The sequence below is a fragment of the Gracilinanus agilis genome, chromosome 3 (assembly GCF_016433145.1).
Source record: "Gracilinanus agilis isolate LMUSP501 chromosome 3, AgileGrace, whole genome shotgun sequence".
Classification (NCBI taxonomy): Eukaryota; Metazoa; Chordata; class Mammalia; order Didelphimorphia; family Didelphidae; genus Gracilinanus; species Gracilinanus agilis.
Genome location: NC_058132.1, coordinates 83,123,433 through 83,137,114, shown reverse-complemented (window position 1 = coordinate 83,137,114; position 13,682 = coordinate 83,123,433). Strand labels below are relative to the sequence as shown.

The following is a 13,682-nucleotide window of genomic DNA, read 5'->3' as shown; positions in this document are numbered from 1 at the left end:
GGGGGTGGGGGGGAATGAGGGGTGGCAAGCGGGGGTGAGGGAATCCTCTCTCATTTCACTCCATCCTCCAGCCCAGGCTCCTTCATGTTTGAATACTGCAGGGAGTTAGAAGGGGATGAGAAGACTCAAGACAACAAGGGCTGTTGGTCACACACACACACACACACACACACACACACACACACACACACACACGGGCTTAAGGTCTTTGGGGACCAAAAAGAGTAAGTAGCCCAGGATCAAACTCCTCCTACTACCACCACCACCACCTTTTTGCCCCTTGGTTAACCAGGTAGTCTGACGGTGATTCCAAAAAGAAAGATACTCACAAAAAGAGCCCTCTGCCACAAACACATGCATATTCCTGCACACAGTTGCTGCACACAAGGCACATTCTCTGACATACATGTGCACCATAGTTGGAATGACAGACATACATTCACATAGGTATGCACACTCACAAACACATGCCTACTCTGTCACACACACATTAATGTAAGGCCTCACATACACACATGGACACTTCCACAAACCCAGATTTCCTGAGTGTCCCGATTGCAGAGAAGATGTAGGCATATATAAGCATTTCTGCAGCACATAAAGCATATTCAGGTCTGGACCAACATGTGAGAAGCTGTGTATATCATAGCAGGAGCATCACACACATGCATGTTCTAGCCATTAACATGGTATATATGTGTAGTCACACGTACAGAGCCTTCTCTACCCGCTTTCCCACTGTGTCCCTGAGGGTGAACCTTGCACACCAGAATGGAGAGAAGCCAGAGACCTCAGCCATGATACCCCTCCATATGCTTTACTGTGCTTGTTTGGAGCCTGGGATGGGGTGAGGGCCCCCACTAGGTTATCACAACAGATAAGCAAGCGCCTATGCCCACCCAGAAGCTTGCAGCCTGTTACCATAACGATGGAGCGGCTGCCTCGCCTGCTCAGAATCACCAGCCACAGCCCAGGCTCTCCAGGAAGCAAAGCTGCCTCCCTCCTAATGGGAGGGGGAGGGGAAAGGAGAAGGGAAGGCAGGGTGGGGACAGCCAAAGGCCTATCAGTTGTTCTTCAGTCCCATTGAGAGATTTAGCCCCTCTGGCTGCAGCATGAGGGATTGAGGTTAGACTTCAGAGTGGATCATAGGATTCAAAGCTGGGAGAGATCTTAGACATCATCTGGTCCAACCCTCCCATTTTATGGAGGAAAACACTGAAACCTCAAAAGGGAAAATGTTTTGCCCAAGATCATAGAGGAATTCAGTGGCAAATCCAAGACTAGAATCCAGCCCTTCTGATTCAAGTTCAGGGCTCTTTCCCCTACAATAGAATGTAGAATTGTACAGAGCAGTATAACTGAGCAAAGATGCCCAGAGAAGGAACTGTGTCTGTCAGTGATGGGGAGATTTCTCTCATCCAGGAATACTTGGCCCAGCAAGACATGACTTCTTCTGAATAGATACAATTCCTCCTCAACCCTCCATATGCACACACACACACACACACACACACACACACACACACACACACACACCCCTATACCACACCCAAGATTGAGAATGTTTACCTAAGTTTTTAGAAAGCAAGGTAATGATGGGCATGCTGCTTCTGCCTGGGCACTTGCAATTTGCTTACTTCTGGACAGTGGGCATCCTGGAAGCCAGGATGGGGATTAGAGATAGGTTGGATTCCTAGCTTCTAATTTGCTCTAAACAATGCCCTTCCTCCTTCCATCTATCTTTCCTTCCCTAAGCTCTTGACCTTGCACTTCCCCCCTAGCCCCAGCTCTTCCCAGTGCTCCTCCCCAGGGGTACTTGATGTTATACGGGCCTGGACTGGTTTAGCTCCTTTATCCCTGATCCAATCCCATTTCTATTGGATTTTGCCAGAAGCTGGGCTGCCCGTTTAGTGTCTCATTAGGCTTAGACTGAAGGGAGAGTCTGCTGCTCTGTTTGGGCCTGGGCCAGGCTGGACTTAAAGGAAGGGTGGTATAGGGAGAGAGGGATTTTTGGTACCATTAAGATCATAATCCCAAAGCCGTTGGGTTTACTCCAAGTCCCATTCTAACAGAATTTCCTCATCGCCACAGATGCCAAAGTGATATTCCTAAAGCATAGGTCTGAAACTGTTGCTACCCTGCTCAATAAACTCCCTCAGCTCCCTAGTACTTCTAGGATCAAATCCAAATGCTTGTTTGACACTAAAAACTTATAACAACCTGGAACCAATATTTCTACCTTTATTTTGGCTTAATCCCCCTCAAGCTCAGCCTCAATGGTCTTTTCCCTGTTCCTCATATAAAATATTCCATCTTACATGGCCATCTGCCCCAATGACTGGAATGCACTCCCTCATGACATCACATCTTAGAATTTCTATTTCCTTCAAAATTCAATTAACTGTCACCTCCTATGGGAAACTTTCCTGATTCCCTCCAGCTGTTAGTTCTACTCCACAATAACTTGTATTCATCTTTTAAATGTTCATATTGCATATACTCATCTGTGTCCATGTTGTCTTTCTCTACAGAATATAAGCTCCTTGAGAACAAGAACTATTTCATTTTCTGTCTTTGTATTCCCAAGGTTAACATACAGTAAGTGCTTAACAAAAATGTTGGTCAACCAATTGATTCCATAGCAGGGGAAGGACTAAAAACATAACAACAGAGGGATTCCCAGTTGACCAGTAACACTCTCCATCTCTGATTTGATTTTATCATTTGCTCCACTAGAGATGGAGAGGTTGGTTTATAGGAATAATATTGCCCAGTGCAAAGGAAGCTGTTTATAGAGAACCTAGATTTGATTCCTCTCTCTGCTACTTACCTGCCATATGACCTTAGACAAGTCAATTAACTTCTCTGGTCCTCATGTTCTTCCTCTGTAAAATGAAAGATTTGAACTTGATGGTCTCTCAGGTCCCTTCCAGCTCTAAATCAAAGATCCCATAAGTCAAAAAGAATCCCAGGATTCAGGCTTGTTCAAGAGGGCCCCCAAATCACCCCTTCCAGTGTCTAAAAAATCCTTTTGATTACGAAGTTTTTTTAAAGAGGCAGGTCCCTTCCTTCCACTGTAAGAAATCTAGAGTCAGAGAACCTGAGTTGAAATTTTTGCTCCATTATTAATTGCAAGCAAATCTTAACCTTCTCTAGGCTTCATTTACCTCATACCTAAAATCAAGGAGCTTAAAAAAATGACCCTTAAGCTCCTTTCCACATGTACATCCTATGGTCTGCTATGATGTCTAACTTCATTCCCTCATGCTGCAGCTAGCACTCTCAATGGGAGTGGAGAACAGCTGCTCAGTTTTTGGTTATCCTGGCCTTCCCTTCCCTCCTTTCCCCTCCCTTTTTGACTGCTAACAACCCTTCCTAACATTCTCTGACTGTATGTGCCAACCTCTGGACAACAGCAAGCATGCAAAGGTTCATGTAGAGGACTGTATATGTGTAATTAAGAGAGAATAAGTATGCATGTGAAATATGGAAAAAACAGATGAAAGAGCTATTTCTAGAAGTATGTGTGCCTTGTACACTTTACATTCATGTGTATACATGTACAATTATATTTGTACACGTGTGTCGCATGTGTGTGCATGTTTAGCCTGGGCAGGGGCTTTGTCTGTGTCTTCTCTCCCACCTGTGCCAATGTTCCTTTTAGAAACACCTGCCCAGCCAGCCCCTCCCTGTTCCCATTTTTAACACTGATTCACAGCCAACTCATGAGCCCTCCCCCTCTCCTTTCCCTTCTTCTGTTCCCCTTTTCCCCCCTCCACTATCTTAGGACTCATTATGGACCTATTCCTAGGGTCTCCTGGCTTTAACTAAGTATGGGGGGATAGGAAGGAAACACACACACACACACACACACACACACACACACACACACTCTAGCCATGGGAATGAATTTCTCAGAACAGAGAAGACTCAGATGCTTTCTTCTATTCCCTGTCAATCCAGAGGCAGTGGGAGTCTTAAGTCTTGACCTTCCAATAATATCAGAATGCAGGATCATACTCCCTGCCTTCCATCACCTACCCTAATCCTAATTATGGTCAATGAATAACAATCTGTCACAGCAAGGAAGGATAATCTAGCCCAATACTCTCATTTTAAAAAGAAGGAAACTGAGGACTTGCCCAACATCACACAGTGAGTCAGTGGACAGAATCATAGTCCCATCTGAGGAACCTTCTTGAGACTCTCTTGATTGGGCATATGAAAGACCCTGCAGTGTTGAAAAAACACTATCCAACTCCTTTTATTCAGGGGAAATAGAACAACCTATTGGAAACAGGAGACTGTACAAAATGACTACCCATGCCTGAAGAGGGGAAATTGAAGAGGTTAGGTAAGAAGCCTCAGATCTGTCACTCTAAACAGGGCAGATCAGCCTCAGTGGAACCACTTATATCAAAGAGATTCTGACCCATTCACCCAAGGTGGAAGCTTCCTGCTCTCATATAGCCCCTTCAGGCCTGTCCTATCAGCCTACACACACACACACACACACACACACACACACACACACACACACACACACACACCAGTGCTCTGCTTCAGATGACCAGGACCCCCAGGCCCACAGTTTCTGGTTTTACACTCATTGCTCAAGACCAGAACGCCAGGGAAAAGAGAGAATTCAATGCTTCACCCTGGCCCCCATTTCCACTGTCCAGTCAGAAAACCCAGGCCTAGAACCTAGGACTCTGAGCTTCTGATTCACCAGAGGAAAAGGGCCAAAGTGAGCTTTCGCCAACATCTTGACAAGTAAGAGAGACCCTAAAGTGACCAGGATCCCCGGGAGCAAAGGTCCCACCTCCAAATGTCTCGGAGGGGCGCAGGGGAGGCTGTAGGAATGACCCGAACAGTCTATCCCTTCTCCTCTCCCTCCTTCTGCCCCTCTCCCTTCCGAAATCCCCCCGGGAAAACATTTCAGAGTGAACCTCGTTCACATTCACAAGCACACAGAATCACATTCACACAGACATAGCCTCACAGACAAAATCACACACAAATCGAGAAAACTTCTCTCCAGGGGCCCCACCCCCGCTGCCCCTTCATTCTCTCTGTAGGGGAGGGGGATCCCCCAGACTGGCCCCTGTAGCCAGGGCTCCCTCTGCCCCCGAAGTGATGAGATCTAAGTCCCCCTCCCTCTCTCCCTCCCTTGTGCGGAGGCGGGAGGAGGCGGGAGCTTAGTCTCCCCTGGAAACCGGGTCTCCGCCTGGCCCCTGGCGCCGCCGCTACAGCCACCGCCACGGCCACGGCCACAGCGGCCACTACCACCATGCCGCTCATTGCCCTCCCAGGGCTTTTGAAACAAGTGGTAATTTCGGAACCCAGAGCTGGGACAGCCAGAATCTTCCTCCCGGCCTGGGCCTGGGGTCGCTCCCTCGCCCCCAGCCCCAGCCCAAGACACCGCTCCAGGGCTGCAACCCTCGGCAAAGGGAGGAAACGAAAAAAGAGGACCCTCCCCTTTACCCCTTCCCCAGGCAAGGGAGGCCGCTAGCGGGGGAGGGGACAGGGGCTGCAGCTGCAGCTGTCCGAGCCGGACGAGGGAGGGCACTGCAGAGGGGGTGGCAGGCGCGGCTCTGGGACCCCCCTCCCCCAGCGCCGCCTTACCTGGCCCCAGCCGGGCTGGGGTTGAAGTCCGTCAGTCTGTCCGGTCACACGGCGGCCCGGAGGCTGCCCGGAGGCGGAGGGCTGGAAGGGTTAGAAGAATTGGGGGTGGGGGGAGCAGGCCAAGCCAAGGGGCTCAATTTGGTGACACAGAGGCCCGGAATCTGCCCGGAGGCAGCAAGCTGGGAGGGCCGGGGCCGCGGGGAGAAAGGGTGGGGGGGTTCCGGGCACTGCGGAGCCCCCAGCAAAGGGGCCGCGCCGGCTGCGGAGCCGGAGCCTCAGAGACTGGGAGGGAGCCCGGCAAGCTGCGGAGGGTGGATTTCCCGGGAACCCGGACGGGAGGCGGGGGGGATCCCGCCCGCTCCGCCCCCGCGCAGGGCGAGCCGGGGAAGGGGGGGAGGGCGGGGCCGGAGCATCCAGGGTAGGGGCGGGAGCTGGAACCCAGGAGGGCTCGGGCTCCTGCTCCTGCTCCAGCCTCCGGTCTGGCGGGGGCGAGTGGATATCTCTGCCAGATTGGAGTGAGCTATCTAATGTCCAAGACTCTGGGGGCTGAGACCACCCTGGGGAGCGCCCCCCAGTGCCCAGGGCTGAGCTAGGCGGAGGCGGGGGATTTCCCTGGGTAGCCTTCAGGGATGCGAATGAGACTTCGCTCCACCTCCTAGCAGCTGGGAGGGGGAAATAGGTGGGGAAGAAGGACCTCATCCTTGCATCCAGATACATAGTCACAGGCATACATAGAGAAACAGTCACAACCACACACAGGGTTGGTACAAGCTCCTGGTGTGTAGACACACACATTCATACCGGTCTCCCAAGCATACAGGGACATAGGGACATAGGGTCTAGTCTCAGGGTTATAAGTCCTTATCACATCTCTCTCTCTCTCTCTCTATCTCTCCTCTCTCTCTCTCTCTCTGTCTCTCTGTTCTCTCTCTCTCTGTCTCTCTCTCTCTCTCTCTCTGTCTCTCTCTCACACACACACAAAAGCACACACACACACACACACACACACACACACACACACACACACCACAACCTGAAGTCTCAGAGATACAATTTCTCCCAATCCCACTTCATCAGTCATTCACACACATATGCCAAACAGCTGCAAAAACTGTGACACAGGACACAAGCATCCTGAGGGATACAATTTCTCACAAAAGGTCACACACACACACCCCTATATAGAACTTGTCACGAATGGGGACACATAGACTGGGACATATGCACAGTTGGTCCCCCTACTGTCACACATCTTCACATCCATAACAGATTTACAAACATACCTTCTATTCTCCAAACCTGTCCAGACTTTCCCCTAACTTCCATAGCTCCTCCTATCCTCAAACTCTAAATCTCCATCCCCTGGAAGCCCTGCTCTTTCTCTATCTTTGTCCCAACAGTCACCATGAGAAGAATGTAGTACATTGAGCCCTCCCACATCTCATCCCACCCAAAATCCTCTGCAGTGAAAGGAATTAAAGCTCTATCTAATTGGAATCCTGGATCATCCTGTAAAGAGAGCAACCTCACCCCATTCCTGTCCAGACCTATATCCTTCATTCAGGGATAGGATGTGATGAAGGGGGATGCTAGTCTCAGGATGGCTAGGGAAGCCACTGTCAAAGAGTGAAGAAAGGCTGGGACTGGCAGGAGGCAGGAAGCAGGCAATCTGTAGGAGAGCCAACTGCAGGAGCCCCAGAGTGATCCTGGGAGTGGGGAGGGGCAAGTAGGAGAGCCCACATGGGCCCAACAGGCTGAGGGCAATGGAGGAGAGGAATTACTCAAGCCTTTACTGTAAAGCAGCCTTCTCCCTGAAGAATGGAACTGGAAGTAAGAATCTAAAGCAACTTTGTCATTGCTAAAAATAAGGCTCCTTTCCCCCTTCCCCCACCCTGGGCACAGAAAATTTGGGATCCCACATCCTTACTGAGACCTGACTCTTCCCCAATGCCCCTCCCCCACGAACACACACACACACACACACACACACACACACACACACACACACACCATTTTTTTTAATCTCCCTGGGTCAGGGACCAGTGGCTTGTTCCCTTTACATGAAGGAAGAAACTAAGGCTAGAAAGATGAGACAATGAGCACAGACAGACAAACTTGAGCTAAGACTAGCCCCCTGAAACCTCCTTTTTCTCCCTTCCTATCCCTTACCCACCCTCTGTTGGTTTCAGAGTGGGGAAAGTATTGGATTTTATAGTCAATACAACAAGATTCCAGTCCCATTTCTGCTATTTACTACCTGTGTGACCGTAGGTAAGTCACTTAAACTTTCTGGGCCTCAGTTTCCTCATCTATAAAATAAAGGACTTGAAAAAGAGGGTCTTTAAGATTCCTTACTGCTTCAAATCTTGTGCTCTCTATGGGGAAATCAATCCCTTAATACAGAAGCATCCTGACCAGATAAGAATCTCAGGTTTCTAAAAAGGATTTGCTGTGTGATCTTTGATAGGGTGCTTCCCTTTTCTGAGCTATGTGTATCTTCACCATTAAAGTGAAGAGACCAGCATCCCAAGCAGAGTACAACCTAGACAAGAAGTGGAGCTTGGAAGCGGACCTCAAGGAGCAGGAAGGAGAGTCAGTCTTCTAGTGGTAGAGAGTTTGGAAGGAGTCTTAAACAAGGATTCTCAGGACACAAACCATCAACATTGACCTAGAATAGGTAAGCCAGTTCCAGTACCCTCAAGAGGTAAAACCAGATGGAAGAACTAACTGCCTAGAGAGCATGAATCAGACAGACACTCCCCATCCTCCAGGTCAGGATGACAGTGAGGCAGGAGAGAGGGTACTGGGCTTGTGCTCAGGCCAGGAAGGACTACCAGTGAGGTGAGATATGTTCCTTGAAGAAAGAGGAACTGGAGAAAATGCCGACCATGACTCAAAGGTCAGGATAAGATTTGGGTTGCAGGCATAGAATTATCTTTTTCTTCCAGGACCCTTGATTCAGGAAGGGCACCAAAATGAAAGGGTAAACAGGATTGGAATACAGGTTCTTTAACTCTTAGAGTCTAAGTTCAGTGATCTTTCTACCATAGCCCAGCCTAAAGGCTATCAGGGGAAACTGAGGACAGAACCTCACTACAAAGGTCAATCGATGAGTAAAAGTCAGGTCAGCTGAGGCCATAACGGGACACAGCATGGTCAAAGGAGAGGCCATTGGTGTGAACGGGACCAAACTTAAAACCCAACTTTTTGTTGTTCAGTTGTGTCCAACTCTTCATGACCCCAAGGGTCTTCTTGGCAAAGATACTGGAGTGGTTTGCCATTTCCTTTTCCAGTGGATCCTCTTGTCAGGCATTCAGAGGTTAAATCATTTCCTAAGTGATAGGAAATATCTGAATCTGGACTTGAACTCAGATCTTTCTGCCTCCAGACCCAGTGCTCCTAACCACTGAGCCACAGCTGCCTCATAAAACACAACTTAGACATATTGGAAATGGCAAGAGATTTGTAGTCAGATGACCTAGGTTTGAATTTTAGCCCTGCTACCTATTAGCCCTTCCACTTAACATCTCTTGATCTTAATTGACCCATCTAAAAAAATGAAACTACTAGGGGGTGAAGCGGGTAGGGTGAAGGAGCTAGTCAAGAGGACCCTGTGTTAAAATCCTGCCTCACACACTTTACAGGCTGGGGGACCTGAGCAAGTTATATAAACTCCCTGAGTGGCCTCCATTTCCTCATCTGTAAAATGGATATAATAGTAGCACTTACCTCACAGGGTTGTTGAAAAGATCAAATGAGATTAATCTCTGCAAATCATTTTGCAAACCTTAAAAGTGTTATATAAATGTTAACTAATATTATTAAAATGGAGATAATAATACATTACCTACTTCATAGGGTTGTTAGGAGGAAGGTGCTTTATAATCTTCAAAATGCTCTAGAGATGGGAGCAATTATGAATGAAATGTGAATTATTTAGACTGCCAGGGGGTAGGGGTGAACCATGGGGATGGGCTCCCACGCACACAGCAGACAGTCACTGGAGCCCTGCACTGGTCTCTCCCCACCCTCATGCAGTTATTTAGCACAACTCAAAGGTCAGGCACAGTTCAGTTCATGGGTGAAATCAAGAGAAGAGGTCCCTTTGGACAACTGGCATCAGACCCCCTTATGGTCCCCCATTTTACCATCCCCCTGTTGCCCCCCCCGCACCATTTTAACTCTGTGCAATGTAACTTGATATCACTTATATAAAAATGCTGAGGTTTGCTGGTGGAATTGCTCATCGGCTTCGGGAGGGGGTGGGTGGAGGGGAGGGAAAGAACATGAACTTTGTAACCACATAAAAATATTCTAAATTAATTAATTAAATAAAATGTCCAAATTCAAAAGAAATAAAAATAAAAATGCTGAGGTTTAAGTGATAGCTATAGGCCTAGCGTATGGGAGCAAAGTGAGTAAAGTGCTGGACCTGGAGTCAGATGACTTGAGTTCAAATGTAGCATTAGATACTTTCTAGCTGTGTGATCCTGGGCAAGTCACTTAAGTTCTATTTATCTCAGTGTCCTCAACTGAGGAAATGGGATCAGTAATAGAACATGTACCTCTCAGAGCTCTTATGAGGATCAAATGAAATATTTATTAAAATATGTATATAAAAAGAAAACCACTTAGCACAGTGCCTAACACATAGTAGGTACTTTTTGAATGTTTATTCCCTTCCCTTCCCTATAGGCACCTGACGTTTGACCAGCTACATCCCTAGCAATGGTCTGCCCCTCCATAACATACTTACACGATACAAGTCTTTAAAAAAATTCTCATTCATCTCAGCTACAGCCCTCCCTTCCCCTTCCCCAACCAGCAAAATAAAGATGTTGACCCTTTGGGTTAGAATTTGTACTTCTCAGAACCTCAAAGCACAGGAATTGTTCTCCTGGACCCTATCTTGGGCTGGAACTTAAGACAAGGACCCCATATTGAAGTGGGGGAAAAAAGAAGAAAATACGGCCAAATTCCTGTTTCCTGTGAACTCTGGGTTCAGGCCCATTCGCATCTCCCCACCCCCATCTTCACCCTAGGAAAGAAGGGCAGCCCTGGGTGGGGTTGGGTATCCCCTAAGAGGAAGAACAAGAAGCTGCTGGGGTCCTGGTTCCTCTGGACCCTGGGCAGCAGCTTAGCCCCCGGCAGTCCTGGCGGAAGCGGCGTAAAGAAAAGCAGTAGACCAGGGGGTCGAGGCAGCTATTGAGGCTGAGAAGGGCCAGACTGAGAGTATGTAGGACATCCAGGGTGGAAGGCACCTGACACTCACTCTCTCCATTGTCACCGTCGTTCCCCTCCTGTCCGGCTACCCAGGGTGCCAGGATGAGGTGGTAGGGCGCCAGGCAGACGGCAAACACCAGCAGCAGCCCCAGCACCATCGTCCGTGCCATGCGTCGGTGGGAGCCGGCAGCAAAAGGGCCCAGAGATGTCCCTCTCGATGCAGGAGGCACCACCAGCACCCGAGCCAACGATACGTAGGCCCCCAGGACCAAGAGGAAGGCGACGATGAAGAAGGCCACGGTGATGTAGGCCATGTCTTGCCAGGCCCAGCCGTGCTCGAAGCAGCGGGTAGTACCTCCCGGGCCAGGGCGCAGAGCCCGGGCAGAGACCAGGGAGGGAGCGGCGCAGGCCAAGCAGAGCATCCATGTAGCAGTACAGGCAGCCTGGGCCACCCGAAGCTGGTTGAGGGGCAGGCGGGCACCGAACCCAGGCTTGGGCCCCTGTACGGTGCAATACCGACTGACACTGATAAGAACCATGAAGGAGATGGCAGCATAAGTGGCAGCATAGTATGTGGCTCCAGTGATGTGGCAGACGGAGGCAGGGAAGGGCCAGTGGGCATGGCCCAAGTAGTAGGTGAGCCAGAAGGGCAGCGTGAGGGTGAAGAGGATGTCGGCCACAGCCAGGTTGAGCAGGTAGAGGCGCAAGGCCTGGCCTAGCCTTCCCCCACCCCTCCCAAAGACGGCCAAGGCAGCCAGGTTGGCAGGCAGACCCAGACTCAGGGCCACTGCATAGGCAGCTGGCACCACAATGAAGCGGGCAGGATCATCCCAAGGCCCACATCCTCTGACACCTGCACCTGCTTCCGTGTTGTTCATTGAGTCCCAGGGAAAGGGTAGCCTGTAGGAAGAAGAAAGAGAAAAAGACCATGAAGGAGGATGGGGAGGGAAAGAAAACAAAGGAAAATGGCAGGATCCCCTCCCCATCTCCCAAGGAAACCAACCTTCCTAAACCACTCAGCCACCTCAGTTGCCCCCCAAAAACTCTCCCAGTCTTTCGTTTTCTCTTAGTCCTTCCCCTCAACATTCCCTCTCTCCCCTCCACAGATGGTTCTTTACTCTCAGCCCTTCCTGAAGAATACCAGTGAATCTGACACCAAAAAATAGTTTTTGGGGGGGGGGTCAGCCCTAACTCCCAGTCAGTGCCCACAGGACAGGGAAAGTAGAGATTGGAAAACTGAGGGTCCATGTACCAAGAAATACAGTGAGTCAGTCCCTCCCTATGCCAGTGAGAGTTCAGAGTGGGTAGTAAAAATGGCTCCTCCATTCCCCACATACAGATACACCGGACTGCCATTTCTTGAGTCTCAAGTCTGGAACAGAAGGATTGGGCCAACCCGAGGGTGATGCCCCCCTCCTCCAAAGGAAGAATTTACTCCTAATTCCAGTCTGTTTAGCCCACCTCCATACCACACACCTACATGGATCCATCCCAACAGACACCGAAAGATGTTCACAATATAGGAACCTAATACACATTGACACTCACAGGTACACAGATATGTGCGTAAATGTCTATTTCTATACACAAATATCTCTAGAAGGATGCTATCCAGATGCACAGACACAACTGTGAGGCAATGCACAAGTATAAAGGCATCCATTCTGAAATACATCCAAACACAGGAGAGTGACCAGAACAAATTCGGGAAGATGTACAGGAAGAATTACCAAGTATGGAAATAAAGTCTTCTTCAGAAAGAAGTTCCACAAATGAATTTTCTGGTCTCAGAAAAGAAGGAGGTGTCTAGAAGAGAGCTAGGGTCTAAATGGAGGCCAGGCAGACCTGTTTCTATTGGGGATCTCAAAATCTACCACCAATATGATTCGATCGAACTCAAATCAATTCATCTCAAAAATCATGTATTGAACGCCTACTATGTGCTAGGTCCTGAGGTTACAAAGACAAAGGAAAAACAGTCCCTCCTCTGAAGCTCATAGGTTTAGACTGGGAAGGGACCTTAGAGATCCAACTCTCTCATTTTACAGATGAGCAAACTGAGAACTAAGGAAGCTAAGTGACTTGCCCCAGGTTAACAATAGTAGTAAATGGATGTACCAGAAATCAAACCCCTTGACTCTGAATCTATTCTTCCCACTGCTCAGTGATGTCTTCTTAAGTAACTTAGTCTACTAGACTTCCTCGGCTTCTGGAAAAGTACATGAACCAACAAGCATCTATTAAGCTCTTACTATTTGCTAGGAACTATGCCAAGCACTCAAGGAAGGTAGCTGGCACAGTGGGTAGAGTGCCAGGCCTGGAGTCGGGACGACTCATTTTCCTGAGTTCAAATCTGGGCTCAGACACTTACTAAGCTATAAGACCCTGGGCAAATAACCCCGTTTGCTTCAGTTTCCTCATCTGTAAAATGAGCCGGCAAAGGAAACAGCAAACTATTCCAGTATCTTTGCCAAGAAAACCCCAAATAGGTCACAAAGAATCAGACATGACTGAAAAAACTCCTGTGCCAAGCACTGCAGATTCTTTCCCTCCTTAACTCTTCCTCAAGTCACAGTTAAAATTCCACCCTATGCAAAAAGCCTTTTCCAGTCCCACTTAATGCTGGCACCTTCCCCTCTGTTAATTATTTCCAACTTATCCTGGATATAACTGTTTGTATGGAGTTGTTTGCATGTTGTCTTCCCCACTAGAAAGTGAACTCTTGGAGAGTAGAGGCTGTCTTTTGCCTTTCTTTAATCAGTCCAGGGCTGATCACAATGCCTACTTCATGATAGTTACTTAACAATAGCTAATTTTTATATAGTACTTACTAT

The 13,682-nt window shown here is 48.7% G+C and overlaps 1 protein-coding gene across 1 annotated transcript; it reads right to left on the bottom strand.

Annotated features, from left to right (window-relative positions):
• Window positions 1–10,703: 10,703 nt before the first annotated feature.
• Window positions 10,704–11,726, bottom strand: LOC123242865 (platelet-activating factor receptor-like). Its single transcript, XM_044670976.1, has one exon. It carries the CDS (start codon window positions 11,724–11,726, stop codon window positions 10,704–10,706), a length of 1,023 nt encoding a protein of 340 aa, XP_044526911.1.
• Between the last annotated feature and the right edge of the window lie 1,956 nt (window positions 11,727–13,682).

What these genes read in the sequence shown, in the direction of transcription:
- LOC123242865 (XM_044670976.1), bottom strand. Translation starts at nt 11,726, where the DNA reads ATGAACAACACGGAAGCAGGTGCAGGTGTCAGAGGATGTGGGCCTTGG.